This window comes from Microcaecilia unicolor, chromosome 7 (assembly GCF_901765095.1).
Source record: "Microcaecilia unicolor chromosome 7, aMicUni1.1, whole genome shotgun sequence".
Taxonomy (NCBI): Eukaryota; Metazoa; Chordata; class Amphibia; order Gymnophiona; family Siphonopidae; genus Microcaecilia; species Microcaecilia unicolor.
The window spans coordinates 142,640,004-142,665,209 of record NC_044037.1 but is presented as its reverse complement, the minus strand read 5'-3'; the positions used below and the strand labels follow the sequence as shown (position 1 = coordinate 142,665,209).

Sequence of the window (25,206 nt, the reverse complement as noted above, 5' to 3'; positions counted from 1 at the left end):
AGAGGCGAGGTGGGTTTGGGGGGAAAGACAGTAAGCTCAGTTTTGGCCATGTTCAGTTTCAGGTGGCGGTTTGACATCCAGGCAGCTATGTCGGTCAAGCAGGCTGAAACTTTGGCTTCAGTTTCAGCAGTAATGTCAGGTGTGGAGAGGTAGAGCTGGGTGTCGTCAGCATAAAGATGGTATTGGAAACCGTGAGATGCGATCAGAGAACCCAGGGAAGATGTGTAAATGGAAAAAAGGAGGGGTCCAAGGACAGATCCCTGAGGTACTCCAACTGTGAGTGGGATAGGGGTGGAGGATGATCCACCAGAATATACTCTGAAGGTACGGTGGGAGAGATAAGAGGAGAACCAGGAAAGAACAGAGCCATGAAATCCAAATGAGGACAGTGTGGCAAGAAGAAGACTATGATTGAATTGCAAAGCGCACCTACTTTTCATCTAAGATGCAGGCGGCTGGCCGGGACATCCGACAGATATATCAACTACTAAACACCTTTCTAGATACTTGCAAGCTAGAACGCTCCAGTGTTGATCCTCCCTCAGCTATACAACTTGGAACCTACTTCAAGGAGAAAATTCTTACCCTGCGGTCTTCAACCGTCAGTTGCCTCTCTGATGTGGATGACTTTCTGGCATCCTTGGATGTGCCTTCGGGTGCTTGCCCTGCTGACCGCTTTTGGATCAAATTCAATCGCCTGTTACCCGACAAGGTGACTGCTGCTCTACGTAAATTCACAAATAAAAGCTGCAGATTAGATGTATGTCCGACTCATCTCCTAAAAGTCGCACCAAAATGTTACATTGTAGAACTGACCTGTTACCTTAACTATATGTTAAGCGCAGGATTCTTCCCGCCAGGTCATGGAAACATCCTTCTCACCCCAATCCCAAAAAATTTAAAGATCAAGCCAGATGTCATCTCTAACTATCGCCCAGTGGCTTCTATACCTCTAGTTATCAAGCTGATGGAGAGTCTGGTCAATGTTCAGCTCAACGAATTTTTGACTAATTTCGATATCCTCCATCATTCACAATCAGGTTTTCGAGTTCATTACAGCACGGAGACTGTCCTGGTTACCCTCTTATCCAACTTTCGACGAGAACTATCTATTGGACGGAAGATTCTTCTGTTACAATTTGACATGTCTAGTGCTTTTGACATGGTAGATCATGAACTCCTGCTCCATCTACTGGATTCTATTGGTATAGGAGGGCCAGTTTTGCATTGGTTCAAGGGTTTCTTGACCTCAAGGTCCTATCAGGTCATGGTGAATTCCCACACTTCTGAACCGTGGAATGCTTCCTGTGGGGTCCCTCAGGGCTCTCCCCTCTCACCTACCCTATTCAATATAATGATGATGCCTTTAGCCACAGCACTTGCAAATCTGGACCTAAATCCTTTCATCTATGCGGATGATATTACAGTCTATATCCCTTTTCAATCCACAGTATCAGAAGTTGCCAACCTCATAGATGCCTGTTTCTCCACTTTAGAACAATGGGCCAGGGTGTTTCGCTTCAGGCTAAACAGGGAAAAAACTCATTGTCTCATCCTCTCGTCCACGCACGCTCATGTAACTGACACAATGCTTCCAGTTCAGGGTTCTGCCCTCCCGATTGCCAACAGCCTGAGACTTTTAGGAGTGCATCTGGATTCACATCTCCAGCTGGTTGATCATGTACACTTGGTCTCCAAAAAAATGTTCCAGGCCATGTGGAGGCTTCGGCGCATCAGATACCTCCTTCCCAGAGACTTGTTTCGTACCCTTGTCCATTGGCTTGTCCTATCCCACCTGGATTATTGTAGTGGTATTTATGTGGGTTGCCAGGCCTCCTTATTGAAAACTTTCCAAACGGCTCAGAACACTGCGGCGAGGCTCATCCTAAATGAAAGGCGTTTTGCACACGCCGACCCCCTGCGTTTTAAACTTCATTGGCTGCCAGTACAGGAGCGAATTGCTTTTAAGATCTGCTCCCTAACACATAAAATCATCTATGGGGCTGCCCCGGAATACATGCTCCCCTTGATCGACCTTCCGCCTAGAAATGCCAACCCTGCTGCTCGGTCCTATCTCCACCTTCATTTTCCGAATTGTAAGGGAGTCAAGTATAAGAAAATCTTTGCCTCGTCTTTCCGTTATTGGAGTCCCAAACACTGGAACACGTTACCTCGTCACCTTAAAACTCAAGTGGACCATGCCCTTTTTAAGAAGTTGTTAAAGACATTCCTCTTTGCTAAGACTTATCCCTCAAGTTACCATGTTGATTAAAGCATCCCTTGTCCCTTACCCTACCTAGTTCACTTTGTTAGTTTCTTCCCTCCTACTTACTTCTTAATGTTTGCCTAAGCTGTTAAGTTTGTACTCTTATTTAATACTCTGTAAGCCACATTGTGCCTGCATGAGTGGGAAAATGTGGGATATAAGTATCAAATAAATAAATAAATAAATTGTGTCAAAAGCAGCAGATAGATCTAGGAGAATAAGGATAAGGATGGAGTAATGGCCTTTGGATTTGGCGAGGAATATATCATTACAGACTTTAGTGAGCGCTGTTTCAGTCGAATATAGAGGGCGAAAGCCGCATTGAAGCGGATCAAGGATGGCATGAGAGGAGAGAAAATCAAGGCAGCGGCTGTGACCGGCACGCTCAAGTAACTTGGAGAGGTAGGGTAAGAGGGAGATGGGACGGTAGTTGGAAGGACAGGAAAGGTCTAATGACGGTTTTTTGAGGAGCCTTGAAAGGGCCCACTGTGTAGACCCAAAGCCTAGGAGAGATCAATGCTACTCTCAGAAAGCTACTCTGTTGCGACTTTACAAGAATTGCAGAGAGGCCACAAAATTCGATGGTGAATTGATAAGAATCTTCCAGGACTATTCTGCAGCCCCAACGGTCAAGCTCTGCGCATTTTTGGTAGCCTGTGCTAAACTGGTGGGAAAACAACTCTGTTTCATTCTGCAGTACCCGGCCACCTTGAAAGTTCTGATTAATGGCACCTGGAAATCCTTTGGCACGCCTGAAGCAGTGTCGGAGTGACTTAACCAGCCGGATACTTGAGTAGTGATTTGGTTAGTGCCCGGGACCAAATGTTGCTTTGTACTTGGGAGAACATCTTCGTTGGTTGCCAAGTTGGCCATGAATCAGTTTGATGAGTTCGGAATTGGGACTGCTCTATTTTAGTCCAAAATTGGATTACAGTATGAGTTTTGGACTAAGAACATTGGATGATTGCAGAGTCTATCTGATAGGCTCGAGCGTGGCTGGTAGACCCGTATGCAGGACCAGCCAGGATGTGGGGGATCAACACACTCGGGCCCCTGTGTAGTGAGTTATTGCTTCATGGAGAGTGAACATTCCTGGTTAATGTATATTCAGGCATTGACTCTGTGTTATCCCTCTGGGAGCCATGCATTTTGTTCTTGAGTTTATGTTAAAAGTCTGGGCATGGGGACCCCACAGCATCCTAGACGTTCCTTGACTGTTATGACCCGGTAGTAGTGAGCCCCTGTGCCCCGACTGAGCACGGCAGAGATGGAGTGACGCCGCACTCGGTCAGGCATCCAGACAACCCCTAGCTTCACTTGGGAAGTGACCACCGTTCACCAAGAGTAGAGCTTCCAGCTGCAGGCAGCCACCAGGACTTCTGGAACCGGCGGGGTTGCACAGCCACTGACCAGTCTGATGGGCAAGCAGACACAGTCCAATAGCCAAGTAATCCGAAGGGCAAAGAATAGTCAAAACAGTCCAAGGTCTAGGCAGGCAGCAAACAATCGTGGTCAGGAAAACAAGCCGAGGTCTGGTACACAGGAATACAGGAACTGAGGAAAGCTGGTGAACAGAACTCCGGCGGGCGTGGACCTCTGAGACAACTGAGGCCGAAGCAACGAAGGACTGAAGGCAGGGCCTTAAGTAGTGGAGGAATTAGGGTCAAGCATGTGCAGCTGATTCAAGATGGCTGCCCCCATCAACAGAGGTGCCTACGTCCAGATATGGGCTTCCTTCCTGACCTCGTTACTCCAAGATGGCTTCCCAGGACCTGATCTATCCAAGATGGCTGCGGCCATTGATCCAACCCAGATGACGGTTGCCAGAAATAGGAAACAAACAGACCCTTCTTCCTTCCTGAAGCTTAACCAACACCAAGATAGCCGGCTATCTTCGATGGACCACGACTCGCCGGCGAATTGGCCGCGCAGGCCTGGCACCAGGTGAGGGGCGTAACATTGACTGCCCTTTCATAAGAGGGGTGGTTCTGGTTACCTAGGAGTAGGGTAGAGATCTGGGGTTTGTTATGTTTGGGGGGAGGGGGAAAGGAAGGTGGAGGAAGGGAGGGGGGAGTTGGTTTGGGTGGGGGGTAGGGAGTCGACTGGAGGATGGTGTGAATGTTGGGTTGCAGTTTGGGTAGTGGTAGATGTGTATGGTGGGCATATGGATGTCAGTGTCACGCAGAGGGTGTTGTACACCCTTCGGTTTGCTTGGATACCCCCTGGTTGAGGCTGGGCAACTGGGGGCCTGATAGAGACCTGAAAGCATTTGCAATGTGGGACCTGAATGATTGGTATGCCTAGGACCCCACCAGTGTGAATAGTGTCTCGGAATGTAGCGGGGATTACATCTCCTACTAAGCGTACCAAACTTTTGTTGACCCTTAAGCGCCACGGGGCCTCCACAGCATGCTTACAGGAAACGAAACTCTCAGACAGGGAGCATCAGAAGCTGTGCCAGCAATGGGTGGGGGAGTGTCACTTCTCGGGTGGCTGGCGGAGGGGTTAAAACGGGGTCTGCCTCGCATGTCACGATTGGTGGAAAGAGACTCTGAGGGCAGATATGTCTTAATTCAATTAAACTATATGGGTCAGGAATGTTATCTATGCGCACTGTATGGGCCTAACGTATATGAAGCTAGCTTTTTTCCACACACTTGTCAATTTGGAACTTAGATACGACACGGCCCCGTGCATTGTTGTGGGTGACTTCAATCAGGTCCTGGACTCAACTTCAGACCGCTCCTCGCCTGTGGGCACAGCGTGCGTTGCCCAAGGGCAGGGGTTTGCCCTATCTCTGCAGGCTACTGGATCTGGTGGACCCGTGGCGATTATTTTACCCGTCGCGGCATGATTACACACATCTGTCTCGGGCCCACCAGACTTAGTCTCATATTGACTATATCCTACTAGCCACCTCGCTCCTCGTGGGTTGTGTCCGCGGATCTGGGCCCTATGGCAATTTCAGATCATACGCCTATTTGGGTGGATTTATCGCTGGGCCCGGATGTAGGGGCGATGAAAGCTTGGAGATTTCCATCTTATCTTTCGGACAACACTGACTTTCGGGATTTTTTGATTCAAAAATGGGAACTCTTTGCGGAAACCAATGCTGGTCATAGGGACGCCCCAGATTTGTTTTGGGAAACATCAAAGGCAGTGATGCGGGATGAGATTATTAGCTATGTGATTGCGCAAAACAGGAGAATCACCCAGGGGATCCTCCTGTTGGAACGCCGTTACCAACAAGCCAAGGCGACCCATATAAAAAAATCCATCGGGGGTTAACTTTGAGAATGTGAAAGCCACTTTGGCTGCATTGAACTCTTTGCTTCATGAACGTATGAAAAAACAGTTATTCTCTTGTCGCTGCAAACTCCATAAGTTTGGTAATCGTCCGGGTAAACTACTTGCCCGAGTAGTGAAAGCGTGGTCAGCCCGGACGTTCATCCCTCTTAGTGGCACCAGATGGCTCTAGGAAATCTAATCCCAACAATGTTATGCAACTCTTCTATGATTATTTCTCATAGATCTATCAGGCGGATGTGGAGTGGGGTGGCCCATCACTATTAGACTACCTCGACGATTTGCGTCTCCCAACCGTCTCCCCTGAGGCTAGCAGTCAATTAAGTGCCCCACTGCACGCGCGAGAAGTCCAACAGATAATCAAATCTTTGACATTGGGAACTGCTCCAGGGATTGACGAGTTCTCTTTGGAATATTACAAGATGCTGGTACAGAAAGTGAGTGTTCCGCTTACGTTATTTTTCGAGGAGGCAATTTCGGGGGGAACGTTCCCCGCTCGAGTTAATGAAGCGCTTATAGTGCTTATTCCTAAGCCAGGTAAATCCCCAGACTCTCCTGGGGCTTACCGTCCAATCTCACTGCTTAAAGTGGATGTGAAAATCTTAGCAAGAATATTAGCAGACAGGCCAGCTACACACATTCTGACCTTAGTGGGAGAACATCAAGTGGGATTTGTTAGAGGGCGTCACCCAGGATTGAATGTTCGTAGAGCTTTGTTGGCGGTGGCCCAGGGCGAGGCCTCGCAACAGCCGATGCTGCTTGTTGGACTGGATGCTGAGAAAGCCTTTGATCGTGTATGTTGGGACTACCTTTTTGAAGTGTTGCGTTATTTAAGGATGAAGGGGTGGTTTTTGCAAGCAGTGGGCACCTTATAAATCTGGTCGGTGGCTCGGGTGCTGGTGAATGGTTTATGTTCCCCCAGTTTTCGGGTGACTAGGGGAACTTGGCAGGGATGCCCGCTGTCCCCTCTCTTATTCTTATTATATTTAGAACCCCTTCTCTGCACCATTATGAAAGACCCGGCGATCACGGGAGTCACGTTACCTCAGCTCTCCATTAAAGTGTTGGCATATGCAGATGATATATTGCTTACCATCACAAATCCTCAGAGTTCCTTAGGCTCAGTGCTGGATGTTATTATGGAATATGGATACTATTCAGGCTTCAAACTAAACTTACAAAAATCGGAGGCTTTTTTTTTTCCTCTCCCCTTCCTCAGCAGATCCAAGATGGCGCCGAGGTAGGACCTATCTGAGTGAGCTCCGACCCCTCCGAAACGGCATCAGACCGTGACAACGGAGCAAGCCCAAAGCCGTAGCCATAAACAGAGCTCCAGGTGCACAAGATCGCCGACGCAATCCCGGTGAAGCCCGACGGTCGATTATTGATTCCCTCGGGCAGAGAGAGGCAAGTGAACCTCTCTCCACGAGGCACACACGGACACTCCACAAGCCATAAATCAGAATTCCGGGTGCTCAAGACCGCCGACGCAATCCCGGTGGAGCCCGATGATTGCTCAACATTTTCCTCGAGCAGAGAGAGACAAGTGAACCTCTCTCCACGAGGTACGCAAGAGGCACTTCTCGGTCAGGCGTGCTCTACCCACACGACCGAGAACTAGAAGTGAACAGCAAGAGGGACCAGGTTGTATCGAGGTCTCGAAGTGATCTGCAAACTCATCCGAGCCCCACCCTCCCATAAATCAGGCGCCTAGGGTCAAGAGAGTTGCGGGATCCAAAAATCGACCCATAACTGACCCATGGAAGAGCCTGCTGCCACCTGAAGTCAAACGTCCGATCCTCAACCCCTCACCGGACCAGAGCAACGTGTGGAACACAAAATTAGACGGCAAAGAGAGCACGTGGCATGCTAAACTGAACAAAGCGGCCTACCGAGAAGCTGCAGCCTCAAACTCCAGAGGAGCCCCCGAGCCCTGAGAACGAAACCCTGCGGAACGAAAAAGCGAGCCCAGTGAAAAAACGACCTACCGAAAATGCACACGTCGCCTAGGATTAGGAAATTGCGACCGGAGCCTCCATTGCTGCCGACAGATTGTCTACCTCCGATCAACTCTACTGATACAAGCGAGCAATTCGCCGGGATTCAATCAACATAAGATCACTTTCAGTCCTACTTGATCACTGGTAACATCCGAACGATTTGCACCCACTACACCTAAGTTTGATGCACAGCTCACGTCTAGTTTACTATTTTGTAGATTTAGTCTTACCTAAGAACCATTTCTATAACTGAACATTATTACCTGATTGCAGTACTGAAATGTTCATGTACATTACTATCGGTAGTAATGTACATGAGCAAATTACTGAGCATATTCAAAAGCATGGATTAATGAGACAAAGCCAACAAGGATTTAGTGAAGGGAAATCTTGCCTCACAAATCTATTACATTTCTTTGAAGGGGTGAGCAAACATGTGGATAAAGGTGAGCCAGTTGATATTGTGTATCTGGATTTTCAGAAAGCGTTTGACAGAGTACCTCATTAAAGACTCCAGAGGAAATTGGAGAGTCATGGGATAGGAGGTAGTGTCCTATTGTGGATTAAAAACTGGTTAAAAGATAGAAAACAGAGAGTAGGGTTAAATGGTCAGTATTCTCAATGGAGAAAGGTAGTTAGTGGGGTTTCCCAGGGGTCTGTGCTGGGACCGCTGCTTTTTAACATACTTATAAATGACCTAGAGATGGGAGTAACTAGTGAGGTAATTAAATTTGCTGATGACACAAAGTTATTCAAAGTCGTTAAATTGCGGGTGGATTGTGAAAAATTACAAGAGGACCTTACGTCTAAATGGCTGATGACGTTTAAAGTGAGCAAGTACAACGCGATGCATGTGGGAAAGAGGAACCCAAATTATAGCTACATCATGCAAGATTCCACGTTAGGAGTCACAGACCAAGAAAGGGATCTAGGTGTCGTCGTTGATGATATGTTGGAACCTTCTGCTTAGTGTGCTGCAGCGGCTAAGAAAGCAAACAGAATGTTAGGTATTATTAGGAAAGGAATGGAAAACAAAAATGAGGATGTTATAATACCTTTGTATCGCTCCATGGTGCGACCGCACCTCAAATATTGTGTTCAATTCTGGTCGCCGCATCTCAAAAAAGATATAGTGGAATTAAAAAAGGAGCAGAGAAGGGCGACAAAAATGATAAAGGGGATGGGACAACTTCCCTATGAGTAAAGGCTAAAGCGACTGGGGCTCTTCAGCTTGGAGAAAAGACGGCTGAGGGGAGATATGATAGAGGTCTATAAAATAATGAGTGGAGTGGAACGGGTAGATGTGAAGCGTCTGTTTACGTTTTCCAAAAATACTAGGACTAGGAGGTATGCGATGAAGCTACAATGTAGTAAATTTAAAACGAATCGGAGAAAAATTTTCTTCACTCAATGTGTAATTCAACTCTGGAATTCATTGCCAGAAAATGTGGTAAAGGCGGTTAGCTTAGCAGAGTTTAAAAAAGGTTTGGATGGCTTCCTAAAGGAAAAATCCATAGACCATTATTAAATTGGACTTGGGGAAAATATTTCTGGGATAAGCAGCATAAAATGTTTTGTACTTTTTTGGGGATCTTAATCTTGGTCAGAAAATCAGCAAGTCCCCACTGAATTTTTAGCCAATATAGCTAGCTTAGAATTGACAAAAATATCCATTACTTCAACCTACATATTACTGTATTATCAAATCAAAGTCACAACAACAGATGTTGTCTGTGGTACCAGATGTAGACAATTATCTGTTGGTTATTTTGCTTCTTACATTTTGTAAGTGATACTTTGATGTTTTTCTTTCACAGCATGATAGCCATGAACAACTAGATTTGTTTTGGGTTTATTTTGTTGTTTTGAATACCTGAATAATTAAGATATAACTTTAGTCTGTTTACACTGCTGACTTGTAATTCTATCCAAAAAAGTTGTTTGATTTTTATTTTTTAGTTTCTCAGAAAACAGTTGTTAGCATTTTTTTAAAAAACATAAACAATACATTTTGTCACATTTCTTTTAGTAACACACATTACTGAAATTTGGAAAGTAATTTTATAAACAGGGTACGTAGGTTGCCTGGTCATGAAGGCACCTATTTTATAAAGATTGTGACAAGGCTACGGCCCAGAGGTACAAAATGAAACAACAAAATCCTGAACTACGTCTCCCAGAATGCATTGCCCATCCCAGCAAGGGGAGCCCCAGGGATAGACAAGATGGATCTATACCAACTCTGACCACAAGAGGGAGGGAGAAGGAAGAAGCCCAGTTCCCCTGGCTCCGTAATCAATACATCATGTCTCCCACCTGTAAGAGGGAAGGGTGGGGTGAGAAGCAGGAGGAGGAGGGGATGGATTGGGTGGAGGAGGGGGTTAAAGAGGCTGAGCAGGAAGCAGAAAGCAGGATGGAATGGGAGCTGGAGAGCCCTGAGGAAGGTAGCACCTAAAGGGGGGAAGCTATGTGTTTAAAAGTTTTGATTTAAAACCTGTTGTAAGGAAGAAGCCTGTTTTGATTTCAACTGTTTGCTATGGGGGAAGGGCAGAGGGCTGGAAGAGTTATAAGCCTGGTTCCCCAGCTGCTCCTGTTTGTTGTGTATAAGAACGGTGGGAGCTGGAAACCCTGGTTCGACAGGAGGGAACAATCCTGTTGAAAGGCCAGCACTGCTTGTGATACCTACTTTGAAAAGGAAGTATTTTCAAAGGGGACTATTGCAGCCCTCAAGAAAGGGCCGAGACTTTGGATTGCTGGGTGAGGGGCAGCACAACCCTGCCTGGGGCAGTCCTAACCCAGGGCTGGACTGAAACTTTTGTTTGTAACTTGGAAACAAAATAAAAAGAAAAAGAATATTTGAAGGTATCTGCTGGTGGAAATTTGTGGGGCTCGGATTAATCCTGGGGAGGAGACTTCCTTCCTCCCCCTACTGGCGCAGCGGTCCCGTTTACAAGATAGATAGGCGCTATTCCCCTAATTCTACAACTTTAGAAGATTTCTCTGAACTAGAACTTGATGAATGTAATGCTTGCCTTCATACTACTTTATATATTGTGTTAAAACAAAATGCACCACTGCGACCTGTATCCAATCTATGTTTTCCGTCCAAAATACTTGATAAATGTTTTTTGTATAACTGATAAACTCTGAGAAATCTTTTGCTCTACATCCAAAACAATCTGGTTTCAGGCCCCATTTTAGTACAGAAACAGTCTTGACAGCTTTTAAGTGAAATCTACTCCCACTTAGATAAGCACTATATCCTTCTTGCAGTTTCTTTAGATCTATCAGCAGATTTTGATTTAATTAACCACTGTCTATTATTAGCTAGATTCTCTTCGCTTGGAATATCCAGTTCAGTTCCTGTTTGGTTTTCTTCATTTCTCATGGGCCGTTGATATAGAGTTCTCACTGCTTCTTCTATGTCAGCTCCTTGTCCATTACTTTGTGCTGTTCCTCAGGGATCAATCCTATTCCCTCTTCTTTTCAACCTATTTCTGAGCCCTCTTGCTGCTCAGAAATGGAGGAGGAGTGGAGTGGAGGAGTAGCCTAGTGGTTAGTGCAGCGGACTCTGATCCTTGGGAACTGGGTTCGATTCCCACTGCAGCTCCTTGTGACTCTGGGCAGGTCACTTAACCCTCCATTGCCCCAGGTACAAATAAGTATCTGTATATACTATGTAAACCGCTTTGAATGTAGTTACAAAAAACACAGAAAGGCGGTATATCAAGCCCATCCCCTTTCCCTTATTCAGGCCTTTGGCATTTCCTTGTCATTTGATATTTTGCTGATCTTTCCCATGAAGCCTTATTCACCAGATATTCATCCTTTACAAGACTGTCTATCATCAGTTTCTCGCTGGCTTGTCTCACATCACCTGGTGCTGAACACTCAAAAACAGTAGTATGCTAGTTTAATGGGGGCTGCTCAGTACCAGTCCTTCCCCTAAATTTATTTGGGACTATGATCCAGCCTTCTAAATCTTTCTGTTACTTGGGTGTTATCTTAGATTCTCAACTTTCCTTTTCAAAACAAATCTCAGCTGTATGTAAATCTGGCTTTACTATGTTAAGACAATTACACTCTATTAGACGGTATTTTGACCATGACTCTCCACTCACTTATTTCCCTACTTACTTCTAGAATGGATTACTGCAATATCATTTATCTAGGCTGCCCTCACTCATGTTTAAGAAAGTTATAGGCTCTTCAGAACACTGCCATATGCCTCCTATGTCATGCCCATGGATATGATCATGTCTCTCCACTACTCTGTAAGTACATAAGTACATAAGTAATGCCACACTGGGAAAAGACCAAGGGTCCATCGAGCCCAGCATCCTGTCCACGACAGCGGCCAATCCAGGCCAAGGGCACCTGGCAAGCTTCCCAAACGTACAAACATTCTATACATGTTATTCCTGGAATTTTGGATTTTTCCAAGTCCGTTTAGTAGCGGTTTATGGACTTGTCCTTTAGGAAACCGTCCAACCCCTTTTTAAACTCTGCTAAGCTAACCGCCTTCACCACTTTCTCCGGCAACGAATTCCAGAGTTTAATTACACGTTGGGTGAAGAAAAGTTTTCTCCGATTTGTTTTAAATTTACTACACTGTAGTTTCATTGCATGCCCCCTAGTCCTAGTATTTTTGGACAGCGTGAACAGACGCTTCACATCCACCTGTTCCACTCCACTCATTATTTTATATACCTCTATCATGTCTCCCCTCAGCCGTCTCTTCTCCAAGCTGTATAGCCCTAGCCTCCTTAGTCTTTCTTCATAGGGAAGTCGTCCCATCCCCGCTATCATTTTAGTCGCCCTTCGCTGCATCTTTTCCAATTCTACTATATCTTTCTTGAGATGCGGCGACCAGAATTGAACACAATACTCAAGGTGCGGTCGCACCATGGAGCGATACAACGGCATTACAACATCCTCACACCTGTTTTCCATACCTTTCCTAATAATACCCAACATTCTATTTGCTTTCTTAGCCGCAGCAGCACATTGAGCAGAAGGTTTCAGTGTGTTATCGACGACGACACCCAGATCCCTTTCTTGGTCTGTAACTCCTAACGTGGAACCTTGCATGACGTAGCTATAATTCAGGTTCTTTTTTCCCACATGCATCACCTTGCACTTGCTCACATTAAACATCATCTGCCATTTAGCCGCCCAGTCTCCCAGTCTCGCAAGGTTCTCTTGCAATCTTTCACAATCCTGTCACGATTTAACGACTTTGAATAACTTTGTGTCATCAGCAAATTTAATTACCTCGCTAGTTACTCCCATCTCTAAATCATTTATAAATATATTAAAAAGCAGCGGTCCTAGCACAGACCCCTGAGGAACCCCACTAACTACCCTTCTCCATTGTGAATACTGCCCATTTAACCCCACTCTCTGTTTCCTATCCTTCAACCAGTTTTTAATCCACAACAGGACATTTCCTCCTATCCCATGACCCTCCAATTTCCTCTGTAGCCTTTCATGAGGTACCTTGTCAAAAGCCTTTTGAAAATCCAGATACACAATATCAACCGACTCCCCTTTGTCCACATGTTTGTTCACTCCTTCAAAGAATTGAAGTAAATTGGTCAGGCAAGATTTCCCCACACAAAAGCCATGCTGACTTGGTCTCAGTAATCCATGTCCTCGGATGTGCTCTGTAATTTTGTTTTTAATAATAGCCTCTACCATTTTCCCAGGCACCGACGTCAGACTCACCGGTCTATAATTTCCCGGATCTCCCCTGGAGCCTTTTTTAAAAATGGGCGTTACATTGGCCACCATGAGCTCCCAGTAGAGCAGCAACTCATCTACAAGACACTGTTACTTGCTTTTAAGGCTGTCCTGCTTGGCCCTCCTGACCACCTGTCATCACTCACCATTCCCTATTGTCCATCCCGCTCACTTCGGTCTCTTAATGATCACCTTTCGGTTGTCCCAGGCCCGAAACAGGTCAGTTTAGAATCTACTAGGCACAGAGCCTTCATTTTTGCTGCTCCTTCCCTTTGGAACTCAATGTGTGGGTGCAAAACAGATAGTATTGGTGTATTAGTGTACCTGACAGAATAAATTATGACAGAAATGGGTCCCAAACAAAACTAACATTAGTCAGTACAGTGTCAGGAGTAAATGCATCACCCCTTATCCTTAGATCAAAGCCCACTGCACCAAAACAACAGAACAAACTAACTTCATACTCTTACAGTAGCAGCAAATGACAAAATAAAAAGGAATAAAGACAAAGACAATTTGATTACAGAAATAGATGAAATAGTCTTTCAGATGTCAGCAAATTCCTCCAATGTCCATCTTGTCCAACGCAGATCTTATCCCTCGGATGTGATGTTGACACACAGCCCTGTAGCTGTGATAAGAGTTGCCTTTTATGGAGAAATCATGAGCCTTGTCTCCTTGAAGAACATAAACAAGTAGCTCCAAGTGTACTGCATTGACGTCAATTCTGATAACAGCTTGCTGCACTGACGTCAATTCTGATTAACCTGCGCCAATGCTGATAATACTGTCCTTTATCAGCATTTTCTGTACAGTAAACAAGAGTTGTTATTCTTCTGTTAGACTTGTTGTCTCCACAATGTCTTACAGTCTTTATGGAGGAGATGTCTGAATTTCCACATTACAATTAGGTTCTTAATGCTGGATAGTGCAATGTCTGAAGGACCATGTATGTCATATAGGTTCATATAGTCACATGGATGGCTGATATAGTACTCCTTATAGTTCTTCAGTAGCGCTTGTGTTGCTCCTACAAATGCCTCGGTTACTTCGTGCCAAACAATCCTTGAAGCAATTTAAGATCTCCTTAAAATCATGGTTTTACACTTGGGCTTTCAACGACAACTGAAGTATGTTTGACTGCTGTATTGACCTTTTGTACCCTTTCTACTCCCAAAGTGATGCACTTATGGAGTATAAATCAATGAAAGAGGTATGTGTTAGGTGTTGAGAGTCTGATATGTACAGACAAGGAGAGGGATCTTGGGGTGATAGTATCTGAGGATCTGAACGCGACAAGGCAGTGGCCATAGCTAGAAGGTTGCTAGGCTGTATAGAGAGAGGTGTGACCAGCAGAAGAAAGGAGGTGTTGATGCCCCTCTACAAGTCGTTGGTGAGGCCCCTCCTGGAGATTTATGTTCAGTTTTGAAGGCCGTACCTTGCTAAGGATGTAAAAAGAATTACAAGACATATGAGGAGAGACTCGCTGACCTGAACATGTATACCCTGGAGGAAAGGAGAAACAGGAGTGATATGATACAGACGTTCAAATATTTGAAAGGTATTAATCCGCAAACAAATCTTTTCCGGAGACGGGAAAGCGGTAGAACTAGAGGACATAAAATGAGGCTGAAGGGGGCCAGACTCAAGAAAAATGTCAGGAAGTATTTTTTCATGGAGAGAGTGGTGCATACTTGGAATGCCCTCCCACGGGAGGTGGTGGAGATGAAAATGGTAATGGAATTCAAAAATGCATGGGATAAACATAAAAGAATCCTGTTCAGAAGGAATGGATCCTCAGAAGCTTAGCAGAGATTGGGTGGCAGTACCAGTGGTTGGGAGGCGGGGCTTGGGCTGGGCAGACTTCTATGGTCTGTGCCCTGAAAATGGCAGATACAAATCAAGGTCAAGTATACATATAAAATAGCACATATGAGTTTATCTTGTTGGGCAGACTGGATGGACCGTACAGGTCGTTCTCTGCTGTCATCTACTATGTTACTATGTTTTTCCCTGGTGCATTTACCATTTTACCCTTCAATGAGCCCCCCCCCCCCCTCCAGTTTTCTCCCTCCCTTGTAAAGTCTCTGAGTGCCTGGATTTTCTTTTCTATTTTGGGGGAGTTGGAGGCTGTGAGTACTGAGATGAAATCCTCTTCAACCCACGTTATCCTTTGTTAAGCCTGCTGAAGTAACTTTGGTGAAGCCTGTGGTCCCTAATAGGGGAACTGGGTAAAGCTTTGTGCCCCCAGGTCCAAACATTGGACCAAGATTTGACTAATTTGGAGGTGAAGTTTAAGGAAACAGATACCAGATTAAAAACTCTAACTGAGCAAGTGAAGAAACAAGAAAAGGATCTTGAGAATGTTCAAAATCTTCAAAACAGCATAGTGAAGGATATATCTAATCTGAGGAGGAGAGCTGAATCATTTGAAAACTCCATTAGGAGTAATAATCTCCACTTTCTTAATTTTCCTAAGTTGTTTGCTGTTACTCCTAGTGATATGCTTAAAAGATATATGAAAGAGATATTAGGGGTTGCTGAAGAAAGTATTCCACCTTTTTCTCAAGTATATTATTTAACCACTAATCTGTGGCTAACCAGAATACAGTTCAGAATGATCCACCGCTGGATGTTTCTGCTGTTTTGGAGTCTTTGAATACAGATTTGGCTACAGTGTCAACCTTTGAGGCTACTGTGATGTTGGCGCCTGATAAAAGGGGAGTTTAAATGGCTTCTCCCTTTGCACAGAACTAAGATGAGGGTTCTCTCTCAGGAAAACACAGGATGCTGCATCTCACTGCAGTAAAGAGAATCATCTGTGCACAGCAAAAACATGCTAGAAGGAAATAACAGATAACGATGCTGGCCCTGAGAAGCACAACAGATCATTGAAATGAACCACAAAGGGCTGCTGATACAGAGTAGGAGAGAGAATGGAACAAGTAAATGTTGGCATTACTGAACAGAAGTTACAGCCCAGCACACATTACAGCTAAGCACGAGCAGACGTTGTAGTAGATGTTAGAAGCTGTAGGGGGACTACATCCAATTGGGCTGAGAAGTGGTGAACACACTGTTCTAACAAGGCACAAAAATGTGCTGCTTCTAGATAGCACCTGTGGTAGCTGGTATAGCACCATAAAACAAACTGGAAGTTGTACTATGTACCAGTGGTCAACTGTGTAACATATGCCATCAGGTGTACTATGGAATGATGATGGACACCGCTTTTATAAGCAGGTTACTGCTGCTTTCTCCGTAGCCCAGAGGTATGGAATTCCCAAGCTGAGATACTGTAGGCACATACAAAGAATTGAAAGAAAGCCAAAATGCAGAAGCTAATTCAACTGCACAGCTGAGAAAAAAAGAAACTATCTTCATGAAGAAAAATCATGCAAAAAAAGAAGTCAGGAAGGAAGGCAGGGAAATAACAAGGGAGCCCATACGGTGAACCACGCAAAGGCCAAATAGAGAATATTATGTCTCTCTCCTTCTGCCCTTTTTTTTTTTTTTTTAACTTCCATATGACAGAAGAACATAGCTAAATTAGGGCTGTACAATTGGAGGCAACCTAAGGTTATTGTTACACCGAAGGTAAACTGAAATGTACTGACAAACATATAAAGAAGGCAAGAAAAAGGCCAAACTAGTCTGGAAGACAGGAACCTGCCAAAATGGTGAGACATTTGCTGCATAGGAGACTAAAAAATGCTGATGAGAAAATTAACAAATATCCAGCAAAAGAAATTAAATACCATCTAAAACATTAGAAAACAAATTAAATGGGGTTGAAAATGTTGGTAGTGGTGCTAGCAACTGGAAATATGGCTCAGGCAACAGAAACTTTCCACCAATTGACAACGGATGGGAGATGGATTAAAAAATACAACCCCAAATGCACGGACATGTCAGTCCATCAAAACTGCTGAAAATGTGCAGTAAAACAGCACTTACCTCAGCAAACAACCCACCAGAAGAGTTAAATATAAATCTCAAACTTGCTAGCAGTAAAGGCTTCAAGAATATGTCACATACAGACAAAGGGGAAAAAAATAATAATCTTAGAATAATAATCTTAGCCTCACTTCATTCCATATAAACAGGGAAGAAGTACAGCTATAGTGTCGCTGGAATGTTGCTGAGGTGGGGGAAAAGACCCAGCACTACCAGGTGTCACCCAGGTTGGGGAATGAGGGACCTGAAGTACTTGTGTTTAGTTTTTGGTGTCGTATCTTGCTAAGGACATAAAAAGACTTCAGGAAGTTCAGAGAAAAGCAACAAAAATGGTATGGGGTTTGCATCACAAGATGCATGAGGAGAGACTTGAGGACCTGAACATGTGTACCCTAGAAGAAATAAGATAGGGGTGATATGATACAGACATTCAAATATTTGAAAGGTATTAATCTACAAACAAACGTTTTCCAGAGACGGGAAGGTGGTAGAACTAGAGGACATGAATTGAGATTGCAGGGGGGCCAACACAGGAATAAAGTCAGGAAGTACTTTTTCACGAAGAGAATGGCAGATACCTGGAATGCCCTCCTGCAGGAAGTGGTAGTGAAGAAAATGGTATTGGAATTCAAAAATGTGTGTGATAAACACAAAGGAATCCTGTAAAGAAGGCAAGGAACCAAACAAGCTTAGAAGTGATTAGATGGCAACACCAGTAATTGGGAAGCAAAGCTAGTGCTGGACAGACGTCTATGGTCTCTACCGTGATCGTGACTGGACAGATTCAGCTTCAGTAGCTGGAGAACAAGGCCAGTGCTGGGCTGACTTCTACTGTATGTGCCCTGAAAATGGCAAGGACAAATCAAGATCAAGTATACATATGTAGAATCCAAGTTTATCTTGTTGGGCAGACTGGATGGACTATACAGGTTGTTATCTGCCGTCATCTACTATGTTACTGAGTATCATCCGAACTCAGTAAGGAATTGTCAACATGACTTGAGCTAATCCGGCCGGCAACAACCCTCTGCTCAACTGACATCCAGACGAATCGAATCAGGAGCTGACAGAAAAGCACCACAGAGGAGCTGCATGATCCGCTACCATCTGCTTGGAGTCAGAGAAAAATACTGAACATTCCAGATACCCTTATGGGGCAATTTACTTGGAACTATTTTTCTCTGTCACCATCTCATGGTAGATGGACACAACCCATTCGTCTGGACTGGTCTATGGATAGAAAGGAAACAAATGTTAAAACAACATAGCCAATTCATACAACTAAGTAGAAAATGCTGCCAAGACAGGCTAGTGACTTGACATTTTAGAGTCTTGACAGCATTTTCTACTTAGTTGTGTGGATGGCTATGTTGTTTTAACATTTGTATGTGTTGGTATTACCCACTGATTTTTGAAGAACAGAGGAGAGTATTCTGATTGTGTCACTTACGTTGACGACACCTGACATACACGTTCCGCCGAAACATGGACATGTTGGGTCCTTCAATAAACTTTGGATGCAAACACATTCTTGGACATCTTTTCTGCTTTTTTTTGCTTGACTTGGTTTCCTGTGCTTTGGACTTCCTCTCTTTCATTTGCCCTGTACTTACATATAGTCCAGAAAGTTATTATCCCCAGCCCAAACCATTCTTTCAGCTTCTCAAAAGAGATCAACTGTCCATCACTACCAACCACCTGCAAATCAGTTCTAAACACCTTTATCCTCCCATCTCCAAAAAGTGGAGTGTGTGTAAACCACTTCAAATTGTTTATTAAAACATATAGGTAAAAAACTTGATTGCCACCTTTCCCATAACAATTGGGCATACCCCCTGTCCCTAACTCGAAGATGAACTGAGGTAAACAGGCTCAAAACATTGGTCTTTTTACACCCAAGACCCTTATAGAGGCATCTCCCCCCAATCTCCTACTCTAGTGTGTCCATATCTTCATCCTCTGAGGGTTTTGCCAATCCAGCACTGCCTGTGTTTGCATGACCCTGTAGTAACCATTTAAGTGTGAACACAGGTAGGCCCCCTGAACTTTACTCTGATACAACACCATATGGGGAGATCCGGGTGGATCTGTACTTTCAGATGTACTAAAACAATTTCCTTTGCAGATGCCGCAACACTCCCTCCAGTATTTCCAGTGGCAAGGTGAGGAAAATGTAAAACAATTTTGGGAGAATGTTTATCTTTATGTTTGCTATAAGCTAAGCCACATGAAATTAAAGTAGTCCCAAATGTTTAAATCTTTTTCCAACTTAGGAATTAACTTTCCATAATTCAATCCATACACAAGCAAGTTCTCCACTGCAATGTGGACTCCATGGTATTTAAAACTGTATCAGCCCACTTAAACAGAAAGGAAGCCCACACCAACAACATTCCCTCCCTGTCCTTCAATATTTCACCCAGTTCATTCCTTACATCAGCTGATTCTTACATTATCTTTAAATTGGATGACTAATTCTCTGTACCTGGGTATTGCCATCTCTCAACTATGGAGACTGCAACTGATTTAGAATATATCCATTAAACTACTAAATAGTAGTTTAATGGATATATTTTGTTAAATAACAAAAAGTATGATCATGTCACTCCATTTCTGCAAACTGAACACTGATTGCCAGTCCCCTACTGGATCCAATTCAAAATTATCAGGTTTTTTCCCTTCAAGTCTTCCTGTGTTTCTTTCTTGTACACTAGTAGAATTCCTTTTTCTCCTTTACGAACCCTCTGCTCATCTAAGCATCATCTTTTGACTATTCCCTCTCACCATAAAGTATGTCTGGATGGCACTCATAGCTTTTGTTTTGGTGTTTCAGCCCAAACTCTTTGGAAAGATTTGCTTCTTTGCATCTCTTGATTAGCTTTCGAAGGTTGCCCTTCTGCAACCTTTGAAAGCTAATCAAGAAATGTATTAAGTTATGTCCAATAAAAAAGGTATCATCTTATTTTCTTTTCCATGTTTTATTTTGTTTGATTTCTATTGATAACCTTTAAGAGTGGACTAACATGGCTACCACACTGTCACGTTTTCAAAACAGGAAACTAGGTTGTGAGCCCTTGGGCCACTGCCGAGGAGCGGCAGCGGCAGGCAAAACCACCCCACACCAGTGACAAGGCAGAGCTTTAATGAACAGTTAGGCTTCACCTGCACCTGGCCACTTTTCACCAAAGGTTGAGCCCTTGGCTTCAGGTGGCCGGCAGGACTTGTAGGACAGGGCAGGAACAGGATCCCAACTAGACTAAACAGGGACTGAGGGTCAGAGGGGAAAGGAACATACAGGGACAGCAGGGCAAGGAAAGGGTAAAATAAAGGACAGGACTGAAAGCTGAAAACAGCCACTAAAACAGGGAGCAAAATACTGACTAACAAGACACAAAACTAAAAGCTGCAGAGCAGCCACTAAGATACAAACAGACAAGGACTACACACAAAACTATAACCCAGAGACAAGACTAACAAACAAACAACAAGCTAATCTAACTATCCACAGACTAACTAGAACAGACAAGAATCAAGGCAGGAAACCAAACTAGAAACTGTACTCAGCAGAAGTGCACCAGCACCCCAACATACCAGGGCCTTAGACGCGATGCAAAGGCAAAGCCAGAGAGTTTCAAAATGGCTAATAACCCCAGACAGGAAACACTCAGCTGCAGCAATCACCAGGAAGTTATGGTGGCTGTGCAGGCTCAATCCAAGCAAGCAAACCTGGCAGCCTGGAAGATCCGGACCGGACTCAGCTAAAATCTGGAATGAGTGATGGTCCATAGCAGCCACCTGTACTGGCCACCAGAGGGCGAGGAAAGCACAGACGTAACACACACCTCTTTACTTCTTTGCATCAAATCTGAGTCCTCCTTCACGAAATGTAAATCTCATTTAAAAACATTTTGCTTTAGCAAGGCTGTCTGTGCTTGATTTTCTCTTCCATAGTCCATTTGAATTCTGGCTAATGCAGATTTTGAAGCTTGTGGTTACAAGGTACATGGTTTATGTGCACTCCCTCTTCATATTCTACCTTTTGTGTTTATATGATTCGTTACTTTCATGCCTTATATTTGTCCTGAGTTTTTCCTGCCTCCTTGTTTATATATAGATGTTTATTTCCCCCATTTTTAAAATTCTATTATAGTAAACCATTATATTTTATTTGATTTGAAGTATATCAAATAAATAGGAACTATTTGTGAATATCACTACAGACTTACAGACTGAAGCAGCTATGGGTCCTTACCCTGCTTACGCAGTTGATGTTCACGCTTGCTCCCATGCTCCTCTGCACAAGTAACACTTTCTTGCAACTCCTGCAGCTTTTCCTGATTCCGAAGTTGGGTCATTCGCAACTGAGCCCGCAAATCTTGAATTTCTCCAAGCAAGCTACTACGATCCAAGGATAGGATACACTCCGAACCAAGCTGTTGCTGTCCTTCCTGTGTAGAAAATAACCCAAAAGAAAATATTTCTGTTCAAGCAAAACAGGAAGAGCAAGAAACATTCAGAGTGCAATAATGGCCGGTTAAAAGAGCCTCCAGAAAGCACTAAGATTTCCTTGAAGTCAGAAAAAAGCCAACTTTCAAATACTCCAAAAGACAAAATGGGGGTTAAGGGAAAGGGAACACTGTGGGAAGTAAATTCAATAACAGTGCAACTACAAACTGTATATTCTTCTTACGACTTTGTAATTTCTTTATATTGTTACTATGTAAGCCGCATTGAGCCTGCCGTGTATGGGAAAGCGCGGGGTACAAATGTAATAAATAAATAAATATAGAGGTGACCAGAGGCCACATATTCTGTAGGCACCCACTTTCCTTTATAGAAAACTTGCATAAGAGGTGATATATGTGCCTATAATTTAGGCATGAGCACTTAAGGCAGCCACAGAGCTGCTGAAAGTACTCACACCTAACTTCCAGAGATATGTATGTAACAGAGTAAGTAGGTAAGTTCTCCAAATACAAGCAGGATGTCACTATTCTGACTGATGACTGATATCCTCCAATTGGCACAGCTACCAGTCCCCAGCAACTCTGTAGAAGCATTTGAGAGCAAAGCACCGTGCATGCAACCATCTTCCCTTCTGCTTCTGTTGCGCAGGACCAGATCAGTCATCTTCTTTCTGTTGAGTGGTTAGGATGCTATTTACTCAGCTCACATCTCTTCTCTGTCATAGTTGCTTTCTGTTTCAGCTTTTCTTCAGTTATTTTACTCCTTCATGTACATGTTACTCAGAGTCAGATTCCTTCCCATTTTCCTTTAGTCACATTTTCAGAACATTGTACATTCTTGACAACATGGATTTCCTCCAATGCACAGCAAGGAGACCATGCCTACAGCTCTTCTAACCGAGATAAGGAGATTAATGTTACTTGGAGGAGATGTGATTCTTTTACAGTTTGATATATCGGCAGCATTTGATGCCATCAATCACAGCTTACTTTTGAACAGGTTACGTGAAATGGGGATTGGGTGAGGGGGGGGGGGGGGGGGGGGGTCATCTCTCAGCTGTTCTGAGGAATAGACAGTATAAAGTTGTAAAAAAATGGCATTGAGTCAGAAAGCTGGCAACCAGAGTGTGGCGTCTCTCAGGGAAAACTACTGTCACTTCAATTGTTCAATGTGTATATGAGTCATCTGGGAGGATATTTAAAAGATAAGAACTTATTTCCATTGTCATATATAGATGACATATTTTTACTTTGCCCGGTCCAAAACTCCACTGAAAGTACTTTTTCAATGTTGAAAATTGGGCTACTGCTAATTTTCTTAAACTAAATGCTCAAAAAACAAAGTTAGTATGGTTTGGAGATCAACAAAAAGTTCTACTATCAGGAATGTCTGGGAATAATTCTAGATTCCAAATTATCTTTTGAAAGTCAGATAAATGAGTTGGTGAAGAAGTTTTTCTTTCATCTGCCTAAACTGAGGCTGTTAGAGCTTTTAAACAATCTTTTAAATTTTAGAATGATAGCCAAGCAGTTCTGGCACCGCATTTGGATTACTGCAATTCTTTATATTGTACAATTAACAAACAGTTAAAGAAAATACTCCAATTATTACAGAATACATCCGCAAGACTGATTTTTAATCTAGGTAAATTTAATGAAGCTACATACCTCTATTAAATAGCTTAAGTACACTGGTTAAAAATCAAATCTCGCATTCATTTTAAAGTTGCATGTCTGATATACAAAAGTTTTTTTATGGCATTAACTCAGAATTAGTGGGTGGGCTTTTTTTTTTTTTACATTTGTACCCCGCGTTCTGGGGCAATGGAGGGTTAAGTGACTTGCCCAGAGTCACAAGGAGCTGCCTGTGCCTGAAGTGGGAATTGAACTCAGTTCCCCAGGACCAAAGTCCACCACCCTAACCACTAGGCCACTCCTCCACTCCTTGCAAATAAGAGAAGTCAGCTTAGAAGTAGGAAATATCTATCATTAGACTTTCCTTCTACTAAAAAGATGACCTCAAAGTACATAAGTACATAAGTATTGCCATACTGGGAAAGACCAAAGGTCCATCGAGCCCAGCATCCTGTTTCCAACAGTGGCAAATCCAGATCACAAATACCTGGCAAGATCCCAAAAAAGTCCAAAACATTTTATACTGCTTATCCCAGAAATAGTGGATTTTCCCCAAGTCCATTTAATAACGGTCTATGGACTTTTCCTTTAGGAAGTCGTCCAAACCTTTGCTAAACTCCGCTAAGCCAAACGCTTTTACCACATTCTCTGCCAACAAATTCCAGAGTTTAATTACACATTGAGTGAAGAAAAGTTTTCTCCGATTCGTTTTAAATTTACTATATTGTAGCTTCATCGCATGCCCCCTAGTCCTAGTATTTTTGGAAAGCATGAACAGACACTTCACATCTACCCGTTCAACTCCACTCATTATTTTATAGACCTCTATCATATCTCCCCTCAGCCGTCTTTTCTCCAAGCTGAAGAGCCCTAGCCGCTTTAGCCTCTCTTCATAGGGAAGTCGTCCCATCCCCTTTATCATTTTCGTCGCCCTTCTCTGCACCTTTTCTAATTCCACTATATCTTTATTGAGATAAGGTGACCAGAATTGAACACAATATTCGAGTTGCGGTCGCACCATAGAGCGATACAAAGGCATTATAACATCCTCATTTTTGTTTTCCATTCCTTTCCTAATAATACCTAACATTCTATTTGCTTTCTTAGCCGCAGCAGCACACTGAGCAGAAGGTTTCAACGTATCATCGACGACGACACCTAGATCCCTTTCTTGATCTGTGATTCCTAACGTGGAACCTTGCATGATGTAGCTACAGTGGGGGAAATAAGTATTTGATCCCTTGCTGATTTTGTAAGTTTGCCCACTGACAAAGACATGAGCAGCCTATAATTGAAGGGTAGGTTATTGGTAACAGTGAGAGATAGCACATCACAAATTAAATCCGGAAAATCACATTGTGGAAAGTATATGAATTTATTTGCATTCTGCAGAGGGAAATAAGTATTTAATCCCTCTGGCAAACAAGACCTAATACTTGGTGGCAAAACCCTTGTTGGCAAGCACAGCGGTCAGACGTCTTCTGTAGTTGATGATGAGGTTTGCACACATGTCAGGAGGAATTTTGGTCCACTCCTCTTTGCAGATCATCTCTAAATCATTAAGAGTTCTGGGCTGTCGCTTGGCAACTCGCATCTTCAGCTCCCTCCATAAGTTTTCAATGGGATTAAGGTCTGGTGACTGGCTAGGCCCCTCCATGACCCTAATGTGCTTCTTCCTGAGTCACTCCTTTGTTGCCTTGGCTGTATGTTTTGGGTCATTGTCGTGCTGGAAGACCCAGCCACGACCCATTTTTAAGGCCCTGGCGGAGGGAAGGAGGTTGTCACTCAGAATTGTACGGTACATGGCCCCATCCATTCTCCCATTGATGCGGTG

The 25,206-nt window shown here is 43.7% G+C and overlaps 1 protein-coding gene across 1 annotated transcript in view; it reads right to left on the bottom strand.

Annotated features, from left to right (window-relative positions):
- Positions 1-25,206, bottom strand: part of LOC115474937 (pericentrin-like) — an 899,709-nt gene that overhangs the window by 496,192 nt on the left and 378,311 nt on the right. Inside the window, exon 8 of the mRNA XM_030210648.1 lies at positions 21,524-21,719. Within this exon, the coding sequence (XP_030066508.1) occupies positions 21,524-21,719 (196 nt within the window). The remainder of the gene's footprint in view (positions 1-21,523; positions 21,720-25,206) is intronic.